At 54.6% G+C, this 17,108-nt stretch overlaps 1 protein-coding gene across 2 annotated transcripts in view; it reads left to right on the forward strand.

Moving 5' to 3' along the window:
- Positions 1-17,108, forward strand: part of GAREM2 (GRB2 associated regulator of MAPK1 subtype 2) — a 79,573-nt gene that overhangs the window by 17,916 nt on the left and 44,549 nt on the right. Inside the window, exon 2 of one of the 2 annotated variants that reach the window (XM_073562009.1) lies at positions 3,631-3,771. The exons of the other annotated variant lie outside the window; for it this stretch is intronic. Within the exon in view, the coding sequence (XP_073418110.1) occupies positions 3,631-3,771 (141 nt within the window). The remainder of the gene's footprint in view (positions 1-3,630; positions 3,772-17,108) is intronic. 2 annotated transcript variants of the gene reach the window in all.

A 17,108-nucleotide genomic window follows, 5' to 3' on the forward strand; every position in this document is an offset into this window, starting at 1 on the left:
GGCTGTCTCTGATCTTTCATCTTGGAGGATGGAGCGGCTGTCAGATGATAGGAGATGGCTGTCTCTAATCCTGGAGGATGGAGCCATTGTCAGATGATTGGTGATGGATGTTTCTGATCCTGGAAGATGGAGCGGCTGTCAGATGATAGGTGATGGCTGTCTCTAATCCTGGAGGATATAGCCACTGTCAGATGATAGGTGATGCCTGTCTCTAATCCTGGAGGATGGAGCGGCTGTCAGATGATAGGTGATGACTGTCTCTGATCTTGGAGGATATAGCCACTGTCACATGATAGGTGATGGCTGTCTCTAATCCTGGAGGATGGAGCCACTGTCAGATGATAGGTGATGGCTGTCTCTAATCCTGGAGGATGGAGCCATTGTCAGATGATTGGTGATGCCTGTCTCTAATCCTGGAGGATGGAGCGGCTGTCAGATGATAGGTGATGACTGTCTCTGATCTTGGAGGATGGAGCCACTGTCAGATGATAGGTGATGGCTGTCTCTAATCCTGGAGGATGGAGCCACTGTCAGATGATAGGTGATGGCTGTCTCTAATCCTGGAGGATGGAGCCACTGTCAGATGATAGGTGATGACTGTCTCTGATCTTTGATCTTGGAAGATGGAGCGGCTGTCAGATGATTAGTTATGAATTTCTCTGATCTTGGATGATGGAGCGGCTGTTAGATGATATGTGATGGCTGTCTCTGATCTTGGAGGATGTGGACCACATTTTTCCTAATTTATTTACAATACATGGTCCCTGTGAACCACACTTCTCATCTATTCCCCATGTATGGTCTTCAAGACTACACTTGTACTTGTTCTTCACCATACATGGTCCTTGTGGCCACACTTCTCATCCACTCCTCATGATTGGTTCTCATGTACCATACTTGCCTTGTCTTTCACCATGCATGGTCCTTGTGACCACGTTTCTCCTCATCTATTCCCTATTGACGGTCCTCATGGACCACGCTTCATTTCAACTATTTCCCATGTTTGGTCCCGATGGACTATACTTGTCCTTGTTTTTCACCACACATGGTCTTTTTGACTGCACTTCTCTTCTATTCCTCATGCTTGATCCTCATCTATATATATAAAGCTGAATGTATTTATGTGTGAGTGTGTATGTAGCAAGCCACGCCCACTCCACATAGCCCCACCCACTAGTGGGTGGAGAGCGGGGTTGCAGAGGGAATGTGCAGGACGCGGGTGGAGAGCGGAGCTGTGAGGGAGAAAGCGGGACACGGATGGAGAGCGGGTCTACGAAGAGACAGAGCGGGATGGCTCGTGGAGGGAGAGAGCGGGACACAGACAAAGAATGGGGCTGCGGAGGGATAGAACGGGACGGGGCATGGAGAGCGGGGCTGCAGAAGGAGAGAGCGGGATGGCGGGTGGAGAGCGGGGCTGTTAAGGGAGAGAGAGGGATGGCCAGTGGAGACGGGCTGCGCAGGGAGAGACTGGAGAGCAAGGATATGGAGGGAGAGAGTGGGATGGCCAGCGGAGAGCGGGGCTGTGGAGGGAGAGAGTGGGATGGCCAGTGGAGACGGGCTGCTGAGGGAGAGAGCGGGTCTGTGGAGGGAGAATGCAGGATGGCGATTGGAGAGTGGGGATACAGAAGGAGCGAGCGTGACGATGGATGGAGAGCTGGACTGCGGAGGGAGACAGCGGGACGGCCAGTGGAGTCAAGGGCTGCGGAGGGAGAGAGCGGGACAGTGGATGGAGAGCGGGGCTGCTGAGGGAGAATGCGGGATGGCGGGTGGAGAGCTGGGTTTCAGAGGGAGAGAGCGGGACAGCGAGTGGAGAGCAGGGCTCTGGCGGGAGAGAACGGGACGGCAATTAGTTACTATGCCCGGGCAACATCGGGATCTTCTGCTAGTGGACTATATTTGTCCTTGTTTTTCACCATACATGGTCCTCATGGACCACGCTTCTCCTCACCTATTCCCCATGCTTGGTTGTCATGGACTATACTTGTCCTTGTTTTTCACCATACAGGGTCCTTGTGACAATGCTTCTCTCATCAATTCCTCCAAGTATGGTCCTCATGGACCACGCTTCTTATCTATTCCCCATGTATGGTTCTCATGGATCACATTTCTCCCCATGTTTGGTCCTCTAGGACTATGGCTAGCCTTGTTTTTCACTTCTTTACCTCCTGATGTTTGACTTTTCCTTAACATTCTGATTTATCCATTTTAGCATTTTAACTTTTATTAGGAATTGTATTTTTTTTATCTTTTGCGATCTCTGGATTCTTAGTTTGATTGTATCTCTTATCTCGGAATGCTGCGCTTCCATGTTAGAATTGTGCCCTATTTATTCTACGGACTCTCATTTATTCTTCTAGAACTTTAAGCTCCAAATAGAAACTTTTTCTCACAGATTTTTATCCGGCGGTGTACACGCACTCGGGTCTGTCCCACGTGGCTCCTGAGCCCCAACACCAAACTGGGGGACACCGACCATGTGAATGACACGAGATGGGTGAGGGCAGAATCCCACCAGTACTGACCGGTCAGTGAATGAGATCCACAGTGTAATGCTGCAGACTGCGGCGAGGATTCCGGGAGATTTATCTCCTCTCTTTATTCATGGAATGATACGTCAGTAATGTGACAGATCAAATATTGTGTCCAGCAGACAGTCAGCGACTAATGGAAGGAGGAAGAGACGGTCCGGACACCGAGGAGAGATGGGCCCCATGTATATCTACTCTCCATCTAATCTGTCTGCCCTCCCAGTACCCAGTCATCAATAGTGTTACATAGGACTGCACGTGACATATACAGTACTACATTACCTGTACTCTGAGAGTTATCACTGTGTTATCTGTGGTGTTACATAGGACTGCAGGTGACATCCACTACATTACCTGTAGTCAGAGAGTTATCACTGTGTTATCTGTGGTGATACATAGGACTGCTGGTGACATCTACTACATTACACTAGTCTCAGTCTCTGGTGAATTCTTCTATTTCTTATTTTCTCGTTGCACTTTCTTCTCTGCTCCACTGTGAATATTTTGGGTCTTTTCCAAGAAACTTTGGTGTTGGGGGCTCTGGTATTGGGGGATTCTGGTCTTGGGGTGCTCGGGTGATCGGGGTCTCCAGTACTGGGGTGCTGCGTGGCTCTGGTGTTGGGAGCTCTGGTATTGGGGGATTCTGGTCTTGGGGTGCTCGGGTGATGGGGGTCTCCAGTACTGGGGTGCTGTGTGGCTCTGGTGTTGGGGTGCTCGGGTATTGGGGAATTCCGGTCATGGGGTGCTCGGGGTCTCCAGTACTGGGGTGCTGTGTGGCTCTAGTGTTGGGGTGCTCGGGTGTTGGGGGGCTCTGGTAATGCCGCCTGCGCTCGGCCTCTCACTGTGACCCGTCCTTTGCCCTCTGTCTATGGACATTGTGTTACCAACAACCTGAGGGGGACCTCACCCATATTTGTACCTGGGTCCCCTTGCTCCATGTTGGGGCAGTAGTAGTGCACCCGGCATCTGATGAGTACTGTTGGTGGTCTGTGGCGTCCTGGCTCCTGTCAGGCTGATTATTTCTTCATGGGCTCTAGAGCTTTTGCAATCAGTGTTAATGGTGTATCGCTGATAGAGCCCCTAACTCTCTGTCTCCTCGCAGGGGAGTACGTGGATGGAGTCAGCGACCAAGATGTCATCCTGATTCACTCCTGCCGACAATGGACGACGGTGACAGCGCACAGCCTGGAGGAGGGACACTACGTGATTGGGCCCAAGATCGATATTCCGCTGCAGTATCCAGGTACTGCGTCCGTCCGGACCCCTCTTGTGAATCACTAGATATTGTGTGCAGGAGAAATCTGGGGGAGTTGAGACCCCCAACTGCCGGCCAGATGAGCTGTCAGCTCTACCACCAAAGCCGCTGGCCCTCTATGGGGCATTTAGGCTCTGGTGCCCTGTATTTGACATTTAGGGTCTGGTGCCCTGTATGTGGCATTTAGGCTCTGGTGCCCTGTATGTGACATTTAGGCTCTGGGGCCCTGTATTTGACATTTAGGCTCTGGTGCCCTGTATGGGGCATTTAGACTCTGGTGCCCTGTATGTGACATTTAGGCTCTGGTGTCCTGTATGGGGCATTTAGGCTCTGGTGTCCTGTATGGGGCATTTAGGCTCTGGGGCCCTGTATTTGACATTTAGGCTCTGGTGCCCTGTATGTGGCATTTAGGCTCTGGTGCCCTGTATGTGACATTTAGGCTCTGGTGCCCTGTATGGGGCATTTAGGCTCTGGTGCCCTGTATGTGACATTTAGGCTCTGGTGCCCTGTATGGGGCATTTAGGCTCTGGGGCCCTGTATTTGACATTTAGGGTCTGGTGCCCTGTATGTGGCATTTAGGCTCTGGGGCCCTGTATTTGACATTTAGGCTCTGGTGCCCTGTATGGGGCATTTAGACTCTGGTGCCCTGTATGTGACATTTAGGCTCTGGTGTCCTGTATGGGGCATTTAGGCTCTGGTGTCCTGTATGGGGCATTTAGGCTCTGGGGCCCTGTATTTGACATTTAGGCTCTGGTGCCCTGTATGTGGCATTTAGGCTCTGGTGCCCTGTATGTGACATTTAGGCTCTGGTGCCCTGTATGGGGCATTTAGGCTCTGGTGCCCTGTATGTGACATTTAGGCTCTGGTGCCCTGTATGGGGCATTTAGGCTCTGGTGCCCTGTATGTGGCATTTAGGCTCTGGTGCCCTGTATGGGGCATTTAGGCTCTGGTGCCCTGTATGTGGCATTTAGGCTCTGGTGCCCTGTATGTGACATTTAGGCTCTGGTGCCCTGTATGTGACATTTAGGCTCTGGTGCCCTGTATGTGGCATTTAGGCTCTGGTGCCCTGTATGTGGCATTTAGGCTCTGGTGTCCTGTATGGGGAATGTAGGCTTTGGTGCCCTGTACGTGGCATTTAGGCTCTGGTGCCCTGTATGTGACATTTAGGCTCTGGTGTCCTGTATGGGGCATTTAGGCTCTGGGGCCCTGTATTTGACATTTAGGGTCTGGTGCCCTGTATGTGGCATTTAGGCTCTGGGGCCCTGTATTTGACATTTAGGCTCTGGTGCCCTGTATGGGGCATTTAGACTCTGGTGCCCTGTATGTGACATTTAGGCTCTGGTGTCCTGTATGGGGCATTTAGGCTCTGGTGTCCTGTATGGGGCATTTAGGCTCTGGGGCCCTGTATTTGACATTTAGGCTCTGGTGCCCTGTATGTGGCATTTAGGCTCTGGTGCCCTGTATGTGACATTTAGGCTCTGGTGCCCTGTATGTGACATTTAGGCTCTGGTGCCCTGTATGTGACATTTAGGCTCTGGTGCCCTGTATGTGACATTTAGGCTCTGGTGCCCTGTATGTGACATTTAGGCTCTGGTGCCCTGTATGTGACATTTAGGCTCTGGTGCCCTGTATGGGGCATTTAGGCTCTGGTGCCCTGTATGTGACATTTAGGCTCTGGTGCCCTGTATGTGACATTTAGGCTCTGGTGCCCTGTATGGGGCATTTAGGCTCTGGTGCCCTGTATGTGACATTTAGGCTCTGGTGCCCTGTATGGGGCATTTAGGCTCTGGTGCCCTGTATGTGGCATTTAGGCTCTGGTGCCCTGTATGGGGCATTTAGGCTCTGGTGCCCTGTATGTGACATTTAGGCTCTGGTGCCCTGTATGTGACATTTAGGCTCTGGTGCCCTGTATGGGGCATTTAGGCTCTGGTGCCCTGTATGTGGCATTTAGGCTCTGGTGTCCTGTATGGGGCATGTAGGCTCTGGTGCCCTGTATGGGGCATTTAGGCTCTGGTGCCCTGTATGGGGCATTTAGGCTCTGGTGCCCTGTATGGGGCATTTAGGCTCTGGTGCCCTGTATGTGACATTTAGGCTCTGGTGCCCTGCATGTGACATTTAGGGTCTGGTGTCCTGTATGTGGCATTTAGGCTCTGGTGCCCTGTATGTGGCATTTAGGCTCTGGTGTCCTGTATGTGACATTTAGGCTCTGGTGTCCTGTATGGGGCATGTAGGCTCTGGTGCCCTGTACGTGGCATTTAGGCTCTGGTGCCCTGTATGTGGCATTTAGGCTCTGGTGCCCTGTATGTGACATTTAGGCTCTGATGCCCTGTATGTGGCATTTAGGCTCTGGTGCCCTGTATGTGGCATTTAGGCTCTGGTGTCCTGTACGGGGAATGTAGGCTTTGGTGCCCTGTACGTGGCATTTAGGCTCTGGTGCCCTGTATGTGGCATTTAGGCTCTGGTGCCCTGTATGTGACATTTAGGCTCTGGTGCCCTGTATGTGGCATTTAGGCTCTGGTGCCCTGTATGGGACATTTAGGCTTTGGTGCCCTGTATGTGGCATTTAGGCTCTGGTGCCCTGTATGGGACATTTAGGCTCTGGTGCCCTGTATGGGACATTTAGGCTCTGGTGCCCTGTATGGGACATTTGGGCTCTGGGGCCCTGTATTTGGCATTTAGGCTCTGGTGCCCTGTATGTGACATTTGGGCTCTGGTGTCCTGTATGTAGCATTTAGGCTCTGGTGTCCTGTATGGGGCATGTGGGCTTTGGTGTCCTGTATGTGACATTTAGGCTCTGGTGTCCTGTATGGGGCATGTAGGCTCTGGTGCCCTGTACGTGGCATTTAGGCTCTGGTGCCCTGTATGTGACATTTAGGCTCTGGTGCCCTGTATGTGGCATTTAGGCTCTGGTGCCCTGTATGTGGCATTTAGGCTCTGGTGCCCTGTATGTGACATTTAGGCTCTGGTGCCTTGTATGGGACATTTGGGCTCTGGGGCCCTGTATGGGACATTTGGGCTCTGGGGCCCTGTATGTGACATTTAGGCTCTGGTGCCCTGTATGTGACATTTAGGCTCTGGTGCCCTGTATGTGACATTTGGACTCTGGTGCCCTGTATGTGGCATTTAGGCTCTGGTGCCCTGTATGTGGCATTTAGGCTCTGGTGCCCTGTATGTGACATTTAGGCTCTGGTGCCCTGTATGTGACAGTTAGGCTCTGGGGCCCTGCATTTGACATTTAGGCTCTGGTGCCCTGTATGTTGCATTTAGGCTCTGGTGCCCTGTATGTGACATTTAGGCTCTGGTGCCCTGTATGCTGCATTTAGGCTCTGGTGCCCTGTATGTTGCATTTAGGCTCTGGGGCCCTGTATGTGACAGGCTCTGCTGCCCTGTATGTGACAGTTAGGCTCTGGGGCCCTGTATTTGACATTTAGGCTCTGGTGCCCTGTATGTTGCATTTAGGCTCTGGTGCCCTGTATGTGGCATTTAGGCTCTGGTGCACTGTATGTTGCATTTAGGCTCTGGTGCCCTGTATGTGACATTTAGGCTCTGGTGCCCTGTATGTTGCATTTAGGCTCTGGTGCCCTGTATTTGACATTTAGGCTCTGGTGCCCTGTATGTTGCATTTAGGCTCTGGTGCCCTGTATGTTGCATTTAGGCTCTGGTGCCCTGTATGTGGCATTTAGGCTCTGGTGCCCTGTATGTGACATTTTGGCTCTGGTGCCCTGTATGTGACATTTAGGCTCTGGTGCCCTGTATTTGACATTTAGGCTCTGGTGCCCTGTATGTTGCATTTAGGCTCTGGTGCCCTGTATGTGGCATTTAGGCTCTGGTGCCCTGTATGTGACATTTAGGCTCTGATGCCCTGTATGTGGCATTTGGGCTCTGGTGCCCTGTATGTGGCATTTAGGCTCTGGTGTCCTGTATGGGGAATGTAGGCTTTGGTGCCCTGTACGTGGTATTTAGGCTCTGGTGCCCTGTATGTGGCATTTAGGCTCTGGTGCCCTGTATGTGACATTTAGGCTCTGGTGCCCTGTATGTGGCATTTAGGCTCTGGTGCCCTGTATGTGGCATTTAGGCTCTGGTGCCCTGTATGGGACATTTAGGCTCTGGTGCCCTGTATGGGACATTTGGGCTCTGGGGCCCTGTATTTGGCATTTAGGCTCTGGTGCCCTGTATGTGACATTTGGGCTCTGGTGCCCTGTATGTAGCATTTAGGCTCTGGTGTCCTGTATGGGGCATGTAGGCTTTGGTGTCCTGTATGTGACATTTAGGCTCTGGTGTCCTGTACGGGGCATGTAGGCTCTGGTGCCCTGTACGTGGCATTTAGGCTCTGGTGCCCTGTATGTGACATTTAGGCTCTGGTGCCCTGTATGTGGCATTTAGGCTCTGGTGCCCTGTATGTGGCATTTAGGCTCTGGTGCCCTGTATGTGACATTTAGGCTCTGGTGCCTTGTATGGGACATTTGGGCTCTGGGGCCCTGTATGGGACATTTGGGCTCTGGGGCCCTGTATGTGACATTTAGGCTCTGGTGCCCTGTATGTGACATTTAGGCTCTGGTGCCCTGTATGTGACATTTAGGCTCTGGTGCCCTGTATGTGGCATTTAGGCTCTGGTGCCCTGTATGTGGCATTTGGGCTCTGGTGCCCTGTATGTGACATTTAGGCTCTGGTGCCCTGTATGTGACAGTTAGGCTCTGGGGCCCTGTATTTGACATTTAGGCTCTGGTGCCCTGTATGTTGCATTTAGGCTCTGGTGCCCTGTATGTGACATTTAGGCTCTGGTGCCCTGTATGCTGCATTTAGGCTCTGGTGCCCTGTATGTTGCATTTAGGCTCTGGGGCCCTGTATGTGACATTTAGGCTCTGCTGCCCTGTATGTGACAGTTAGGCTCTGGGGCCCTGTATTTGACATTTAGGCTCTGGTGCCCTGTATGTTGCATTTAGGCTCTGGTGCCCTGTATGTGGCATTTAGGCTCTGGTGCCCTGTATGTTGCATTTAGGCTCTGGTGCCCTGTATGTTGCATTTAGGCTCTGGTGCCCTGTATGTTGCATTTAGGCTCTGGTGCCCTGTATTTGACATTTAGGCTCTGGTGCCCTGTATTTGACATTTAGGCTCTGGTGCCCTGTATGTTGCATTTAGGCTCTGGTGCCCTGTATGTGGCATTTAGGCTCTGGTGCCCTGTATGTTGCATTTAGGCTCTGGTGCCCTGTATGTGACATTTAGGCTCTGGTGCCCTGTATGTTGCATTTAGGCTCTGGTGCCCTGTATTTGACATTTAGGCTCTGGTGCCCTGTATTTGACATTTAGGCTCTGGTGCCCTGTATGTTGCATTTAGGCTCTGGTGCCCTGTATGTGGCATTTAGGCTCTGGTGCCCTGTATGTGACATTTTGGCTCTGGTGCCCTGTATGTGACATTTAGGCTCTGGTGCCCTGTATTTGACATTTAGGCTCTGGTGCCCTGTATGTGGCATTTAGGCTCTGGTGCCCTGTATGTGGCATTTAGGCTCTGGTGCCCTGTATGTGACATTTAGGCTCTGGTGCCCTGTATGTTGCATTTAGGCTCTGGTGCCCTGTATGTGACATTTAGGCTCTGGTGCCCTGTATTTGACATTTAGGCTCTGGTGCCCTGTATTTGACATTTAGGCTCTGGTGCCCTGTATTTGACATTTAGGCTCTGGTGCCCTGTATTTGACATTTAGGCTCTGGTGCCCTGTATGTTGCATTTAGGCTCTGGTGCCCTGTATGTGGCATTTAGGCTCTGGTGCCCTGTATGTTGCATTTAGGCTCTGGTGCCCTGTATGTGACATTTAGGCTCTGGTGCCCTGTATGTTGCATTTAGGCTCTGGTGCCCTGTATTTGACATTTAGGCTCTGGTGCCCTGTATTTGACATTTAGGCTCTGGTGCCCTGTATGTTGCATTTAGGCTCTGGTGCCCTGTATGTGGCATTTAGGCTCTGGTGCCCTGTATGTGACATTTTGGCTCTGGTGCCCTGTATGTGACATTTAGGCTCTGGTGCCCTGTATTTGACATTTAGGCTCTGGTGCCCTGTATGTGGCATTTAGGCTCTGGTGCCCTGTATGTGGCATTTAGGCTCTGGTGCCCTGTATGTGACATTTTGGCTCTGGTGCCCTGTATGTGACATTTAGGCTCTGGTGCCCTGTATGTGACATTTAGGCTCTGGTGCCCTGTATTTGACATTTAGGCTCTGGTGCCCTGTATGTGGCATTTAGGCTCTGGAGCCCTGTATGTGGCATTTAGGCTCTGGTGCCCTGTATGTGACATTTTGGCTCTGGTGCCCTGTATGTTGCATTTAGGCTCTGGTGCCCTGTATGTGACATTTTGGCTCTGGTGCCCTGTATGTTGCATTTAGGCTCTGGTGCCCTGTATGTGACATTTTGGCTCTGGTGCCCTGTATGTGACATTTTGGCTCTGGTGCCCTGTATGTGACATTTTGGCTCTGGTGCCCTGTATGTGACATTTTGGCTCTGGTGCCCTGTATGTGACATTTAGGCTCTGGTGCCCTGTATTTGACATTTAGGCTCTGGTGCCCTGTATGTGGCATTTAGGCTCTGGTGCCCTGTATGTGGCATTTAGGCTCTGGTGCCCTGTATGTTGCATTTAGGCTCTGGTGCCCTGTATGTGACATTTTGGCTCTGGTGCCCTGTATGTTGCATTTAGGCTCTGGTGCCCTGTATTTGACATTTAGGCTCTGGTGCCCTGTATGTGACATTTAGGCTCTGGTGCCCTGTATTTGACATTTAGGCTCTGGTGCCCTGTATGTGGCATTTAGGCTCTGGTGCCCTGTATGTGGCATTTAGGCTCTGGTGCCCTGTATGTGACATTTTGGCTCTGGTGCCCTGTATGTTGCATTTAGGCTCTGGTGCCCTGTATTTGACATTTTGGCTCTGGTGCCCTGTATGTGACATTTAGGCTCTGGTGCCCTGTATGTGACATTTAGGCTCTGGTGCCCTGTATGTGGCATTTAGGCTCTGGTGCCCTGTATGTGGCATTTAGGCTCTGGTGCCCTGTATGTGGCATTTAGGCTCTGGTGCCCTGTATGTGACATTTTGGCTCTGGTGCCCTGTATGTGACATTTAGGCTCTGGTGCCCTGTATGTGACATTTTGGCTCTGGTGCCCTGTATGTGACATTTTGGCTCTGGTGCCCTGTATGTGACATTTAGGCTCTGGTGCCCTGTATTTGACATTTAGGCTCTGGTGCCCTGTATGTGGCATTTAGGCTCTGGTGCCCTGTATGTGGCATTTAGGCTCTGGTGCCCTGTATGTTGCATTTAGGCTCTGGTGCCCTGTATGTGACATTTAGGCTCTGGTGCCCTGTATGTGACATTTAGGCTCTGGTGCCCTGTATTTGACATTTAGGCTCTGGTGCCCTGTATGTGGCATTTAGGCTCTGGTGCCCTGTATGTGACATTTAGGCTCTGGTGCCCTGTATGTTGCATTTAGGCTCTGGTGCCCTGTATGTGACATTTAGGCTCTGGTGCCCTGTATTTGACATTTAGGCTCTGGTGCCCTGTATGTGGCATTTAGGCTCTGGTGCCCTGTATGTGACATTTTGGCTCTGGTGCCCTGTATGTTGCATTTAGGCTCTGGTGCCCTGTATGTGACATTTTGGCTCTGGTGCCCTGTATTTGACATTTAGGCTCTGGTGCCCTGTATGTGACATTTTGGCTCTGGTGCCCTGTATGTGGCATTTAGGCTCTGGTGCCCTGTATGTGACATTTTGGCTCTGGTGCCCTGTATGTGACATTTAGGCTCTGGTGCCCTGTATGTTGCATTTAGGCTCTGGTGCCCTGTATGTGACATTTTGGCTCTGGTGCCCTGTATGTTGCATTTAGGCTCTGGTGCCCTGTATTTGACATTTAGGCTCTGGTGTCAGGTTGCGACTTCCCCCTCTGACGCCCCGACAGCTCCCCATGAGGCACAGTCTCCATTTCTATAATCCTTCATCCTGTTTTACCTCCATTTGTCCTTTACTGTGCTGATGACTTTATGTCTCTGTAGACCCCATCCCTGAACTCTGCCGCTTTATATTCTGATTCATGGGAAGGAAGCTTTACAGCGGCAGTCGCTCCAGTGACAGTAATTACAGGCTGTGCCGGGCGCTCGACACGGACGCCCCCGATAATTACACCTTCCAACTGTGACATAATAAAAATCATATTATCGCTGTTAATCTTCTACCCAGGAGACGGTTTTATGTTGGAGAAACAGAACGGGAACAGTTGTCGAAGCCGCGGCCATAAACGTGACGTTCCCGAATATTCTCATTCACTGAGCGGAATACCGGCCCCATGATTGCTCTGAGTCTAGCGCATCCACCGGCACTACCCCTGTGTGACATCTCGTCACCACCCTCATCCCACGCCCTGATGATTGTCCTGGAACGTTTGTGTTTAACTATAGGATATTTTATATGTAAATACAGGAAATAAGCAGGGGCGGGATTGAAGATTAGCAGTTTACCAAGCCCCTCCTATGCTCAAGAAGCAGCCATAGAAGATGATTGTCCTTTGTTGTGTCTTTACTATGAGGGATCTGCTTTAGTTATCACTACATACTATAGAGGCATGTAGACATGGTGGAGCCCTTGGAAAGTGAAGGTACAAACATGGCTGGTTCTCTTTCTCTTCTATTTTACGATGGGGTAACAAGAACCTCCAGAGGATGATGGGATAACAAGAACCTCCAGAGGAGCCGACTTATTAGCGCTAAAGTCATAGAAATCTCTTCTGTGTTCTCCATTGGGTAGCCATTTCTTTTCCTAATCTTTCTCTTGTAGCCTTTCCCAATGATTAGCTCAGTTACAGCAGCCATTTCCATCAGCTATGGAGCTTTATGTTAGTCACCAGGTCACCCAGGTTCTGGTGAGAGGCAGAGTCCTTCCCGCACCCCATTCTGTGCACCTCAAGCTCAGACCATTAAGTTTTACCCTACAGTGAGTGTAGTGCCTGATCCATGAAAGCTAGGGAGTAAAATGTGGGAGGAAATGGAGAGACCGTGGGCAGAAGGAACAAGACAGACCGTGGGCGGAGGGGACTGGAGACACCGTGGGGGGGGGGGGGAGCGGGAGACACCGTGGGGGGGAGCGGGAGAGACCGTGGGCGGAGGGGACGGGAGAGACCGTGGGCGGAGGGGACTGGAGAGACCGTGGGTGGAGGGGACTGGAGACACCGTGGGGGGGGGGGGGGGAGCGGGAGAGACCGTGGGCAGAAGGAACAAGACAGACCGTGGGCGGAGGGGACTGGAGACACCGTGGGGGGGGGGGGGAGCGGGAGACACCGTGGGGGGGAGCGGGAGAGACCGTGGGCGGAGGGGACTGGAGAGACCGTGGGTGGAGGGGACTGGAGAGACCGTGGGTGGAGGGGACTGGAGAGACCGTGGGTGGAGGGGACTGGAGAGACCGTGGGTGGAGGGGACGGGAGAGACCGTGGGCGGAGGGGACTGGAGAGACCGTGGGCGGAGGGGACTGGAGAGACCGTGGGTGGAGGGGACTGGAGAGACCGTGGGTGGAGGGGACTGGAGAGACCGTGGGTGGAGGGGACTGGAGAGACCGTGGGTGGAGGGGACTGGAGAGACCGTGGGTGGAGGGGACTGGAGAGACCGTGGGCGGAGGGGACTGGAGAGACCGTGGGCGGAGGGGACTGGAGAGACCGTGGGTGGAGGGGACTGGAGAGACCGTGGGTGGAGGGGACTGGAGAGACCGTGGGTGGAGGGGACTGGAGAGACCGTGGGTGGAGGGGACGGGAGAGACCGTGGGCGGAGGGGACTGGAGAGACCGTGGGTGGAGGGGACTGGAGACACCGTGGGGGGGGGGGGGAGCGGGAGAGACCGTGGGCAGAAGGAACAAGACAGACCGTGGGCGGAGGGGACTGGAGACACCGTGGGGGGGGGGGGGAGCGGGAGACACCGTGGGGGGGAGCGGGAGAGACCGTGGGCGGAGGGGACTGGAGAGACCGTGGGTGGAGGGGACTGGAGAGACCGTGGGTGGAGGGGACTGGAGAGACCGTGGGTGGAGGGGACGGGAGAGACCGTGGGTGGAGGGGACTGGAGAGACCGTGGGTGGAGGGGACTGGAGAGACCGTGGGTGGAGGGGACTGGAGAGACCGTGGGTGGAGGGGACTGGAGAGACCGTGGGTGGAGGGGACTGGAGAGACCGTGGGCAGAAGGAACAAGACAGACCGTGGGCGGAGGGGACTGGAGACACCGTGGGGGGGGGGGGAGCGGGAGACACCGTGGGGGGGAGCGGGAGAGACCGTGGGCGGAGGGGACTGGAGAGACCGTGGGTGGAGGGGACTGGAGAGACCGTGGGTGGAGGGGACGGGAGAGACCGTGGGTGGAGGGGACGGGAGAGACCGTGGGCGGAGGGGACTGGAGAGACCGTGGGTGGAGGGGACTGGAGACACCGTGGGGGGGGGGGGGGGAGCGGGAGAGACCGTGGGCAGAAGGAACAAGACAGACCGTGGGCGGAGGGGACTGGAGACACCGTGGGGGGGGGGGGAGCGGGAGACACCGTGGGGGGGAGCGGGAGAGACCGTGGGCGGAGGGGACTGGAGAGACCGTGGGTGGAGGGGACTGGAGAGACCGTGGGTGGAGGGGACTGGAGAGACCGTGGGTGGAGGGGACGGGAGAGACCGTGGGTGGAGGGGACTGGAGAGACCGTGGGTGGAGGGGACTGGAGAGACCGTGGGTGGAGGGGACTGGAGAGACCGTGGGTGGAGGGGACTGGAGAGACCGTGGGTGGAGGGGACTGGAGAGACCGTGGGCAGAAGGAACAAGACAGACCGTGGGCGGAGGGGACTGGAGACACCGTGGGGGGGGGGGGAGCGGGAGACACCGTGGGGGGGAGCGGGAGAGACCGTGGGCGGAGGGGACGGGAGAGACCGTGGGTGGAGGGGACTGGAGAGACCGTGGGTGGAGGGGACTGGAGAGACCGTGGGCGGAGGGGGACGGGAGAGACCGTGGGCGGAGGGGGACGGGAGAGACCGTGGGCGGAGGGGGACGGGAGAGACCGTGGGCGGAGGGGGACGGGAGAGACCGTGGGCGGAGGGGGACGGGAGAGACCGTGGGCGGAGGGGGACGGGAGAGACCGTGGGCGGAGGGGGACGGGAGAGACCGTGGGCGGAGGGGACGGGAGAGACCGTGGGTGGAGGGGACTGGAGAGACCGTGGGTGGAGGGGACTGGAGAGACCGTGGGTGGAGGGGACTGGAGAGACCGTGGGCGGAGGGGGACGGGAGAGACCGTGGGCGGAGGGGGACGGGAGAGACCGTGGGCGGAGGGGGACGGGAGAGACCGTGGGCGGAGGGGGACGGGAGAGACCGTGGGCGGAGGGGGACGGGAGAGACCGTGGGCGGAGGGGGACGGGAGAGACCGTGGGCGGAGGGGGACGGGAGAGACCGTGGGCGGAGGGGGACGGGAGAGACCGTGGGCGGAGGGGACTGGAGAGACCTAGGGACGGAGGTGATGGGAGAGCCCCGGGAGGAGGTGATGGGAGAGCCCCGGGAGGAGGTGATGGGAGAGCCCCGGGAGGAGGTGATGGGAGAGCCCCGGGAGGAGGTGATGGGAGAGCCCCGGGAGGAGGTGATGGGAGAGCCCCGGGAGGAGGTGATGGGAGAGCCCCGGGAGGAGGTGATGGGAGAGCCCCGGGAGGAGGTGATGGGAGAGACCTCGGGCAGAGAGGACAGGTGAGGCTCAATACGTCATCAAAATTCAAGTCCCGGATGACTCCCTCACTGTGTATCGTGAGGGGAAAGGGAATAATGAAAGTTTACACAATGTATCAGCTAGAAAGGAGCAGAAATCCTGGAGGTGTAAGAAGAGTTTCAGCCTCTGGTCCCTTTACTATCCAGCCTCCGATATTAACCGCCCAGCCGCAGGAAGAGGCGATGTGAGGCCACCGCCGCCCGTCCTGTGGACTCATCGCTTTCTGGGATGAGGGTTACTTAGCTCGGATCGCTGTCTGCCCGTCGCCTCTGGTAGTTAAGGGATCTGAGATCATCTCCACTGAGCGGGGACTTAATGAAGGTTCTTAGAGTATTTCATTCTGACATTGATTCGCCCTCATGAATTACTAATGTGAATTGTATCCTGAAAGGGATGTGCTGCGCTCTGCGAGGCCGCGACCAGGAGAACGTGTTAACCTCACCCCATCCTCTCATTCAGAAACCTCCAGCCAGTCATACGTGGCTCTGCGCTCCAGAGCAGCCCCCACAACCGGGAGTCAGGAGCGCCAAGGATATATACGCGTCCCTGGCTGCAGCCCACACTCTGCACAATATGAAGTCTTCTACTCCAGTTACATCCAGAGCTGCAGAGTGAGGACCAGAGGTGGACCAAGCAGTGGTGCTGGATTATACCTCTACCCCTCCCAATCCACTGATGTCACCAGCACCCACCATAGAGATCCTCTAATATGACCAGCACCCACCATAGAAATCCACCAAGGTCACTGGCACCCAACAGAAATCCTATGTAGTCACCAGCACCCACCATAGAGATCCACGGAGGTCACCAGTACCCACCATAGAGATCCACGGAGGTCACCAGCACCCACCACAGAGATCCACTGAGGTCACCAGCACCCACCATAGAGATCCTTGGAGGTCACCAGCACCCACCATAGAGATCTACTGAGGTCACCAGCACCCACCATAGAGATCCTCTAATATGATCAGCACCCACCATAGAGATCCACCAAGGTCACTGGCACCCACCATAGAGATCCACTGAGGTCACCAGCACCGACCATAGAGATATTCTGAGGTCACCAGCACCCACCATAGAGATCCACTGAGGTCACCAGCACCCACCATAGAGATCCTTGGAGGTCACCAGCACCCACCATAGAGATCCTTGGAGGTCACCAGCACCCACCATAGAGATCCTTGGAGGTCACCAGCACCCACCATAGAGATCCTTGGAGGTCACCAGCACCCACCATAGAGATCCTTGGAGGTCACCAGCACCCACCATAGAGATCCTTGGAGGTCACCAGCACCCACCATAGAGATCCACTGAGGTCACCAGCACCCACCATAGAGATCCACAGAGGTCACCAGCACCCACCACAGAGATCCACTGAGGTCACCAGCACCCACCATAGAGATCCACAGAGGTCACCAGCACCCACCACAGAGATCCACTGAGGTCACCAGCACACACCATAGAGATCCACGGACGTCACCAGCACCCACCATAGAGATCCACGGAGGTCACCAGCACCCACCATAGAGATATGCTGAGGTCACCAGCACCCACCACAGAGATCCACTGAGGTCACCAGCACCCACCACAGAGATCCACTGAGG

The sequence above is a fragment of the Dendrobates tinctorius genome, unplaced genomic scaffold (genome assembly GCF_039654945.1).
Source record: "Dendrobates tinctorius isolate UK_male_01 unplaced genomic scaffold, ASM3965494v1 ptg000332l, whole genome shotgun sequence".
NCBI lineage: Eukaryota > Metazoa > Chordata > Amphibia > Anura > Dendrobatidae > Dendrobates > Dendrobates tinctorius.